This window comes from Fulmarus glacialis, unplaced genomic scaffold, assembly GCF_000690835.1.
Source record: "Fulmarus glacialis isolate BGI_N327 unplaced genomic scaffold, ASM69083v1 scaffold24327, whole genome shotgun sequence".
NCBI classification, from domain to species: Eukaryota; Metazoa; Chordata; class Aves; order Procellariiformes; family Procellariidae; genus Fulmarus; species Fulmarus glacialis.
In genome coordinates, this window is record NW_009221598.1 from 1,761 (window position 1) to 2,006 (window position 246).

A 246-nucleotide genomic window follows, 5' to 3' on the forward strand; every position below is an offset into this window, starting at 1 on the left:
CCTCCGCGCCGCCCTGGAGCGGGGGCCGGGGCCGCCCCCGCCACAGCTCCCCTCCTCCTCTGTTACCATCTTTCTCGTTGTCCATCCGCACCTTCTTCAATGCCACAGTCTCGTCTGTCAGGGTGTCCCGGGCCCGGTCTGGAAGAGCAGCACAGGCCACGCGCTCAGCACCAGAGAGCAAACACTGGTTTTATTGTGAACCAGCAGGACCCCTGCGCTGAGGAGCCTCCTCTCAGCCTCAGCCCC

General features: G+C 65.4%; 1 protein-coding gene across 1 annotated transcript in view; it reads right to left on the bottom strand.

The window, feature by feature from the left end:
* The window catches only part of CDK10 (cyclin-dependent kinase 10), a gene marked incomplete at its 3' end in the record, with an annotated part of 1,879 nt that extends 1,749 nt beyond the window's left edge, over positions 1-130 (bottom strand). Inside the window, exon 1 of the mRNA XM_009581184.1 lies at positions 66-130. Coding sequence (XP_009579479.1) covers positions 66-85 — 20 coding nt within the window. The remainder of the gene's footprint in view (positions 1-65) is intronic.
* Between the last annotated feature and the right edge of the window lie 116 nt (positions 131-246).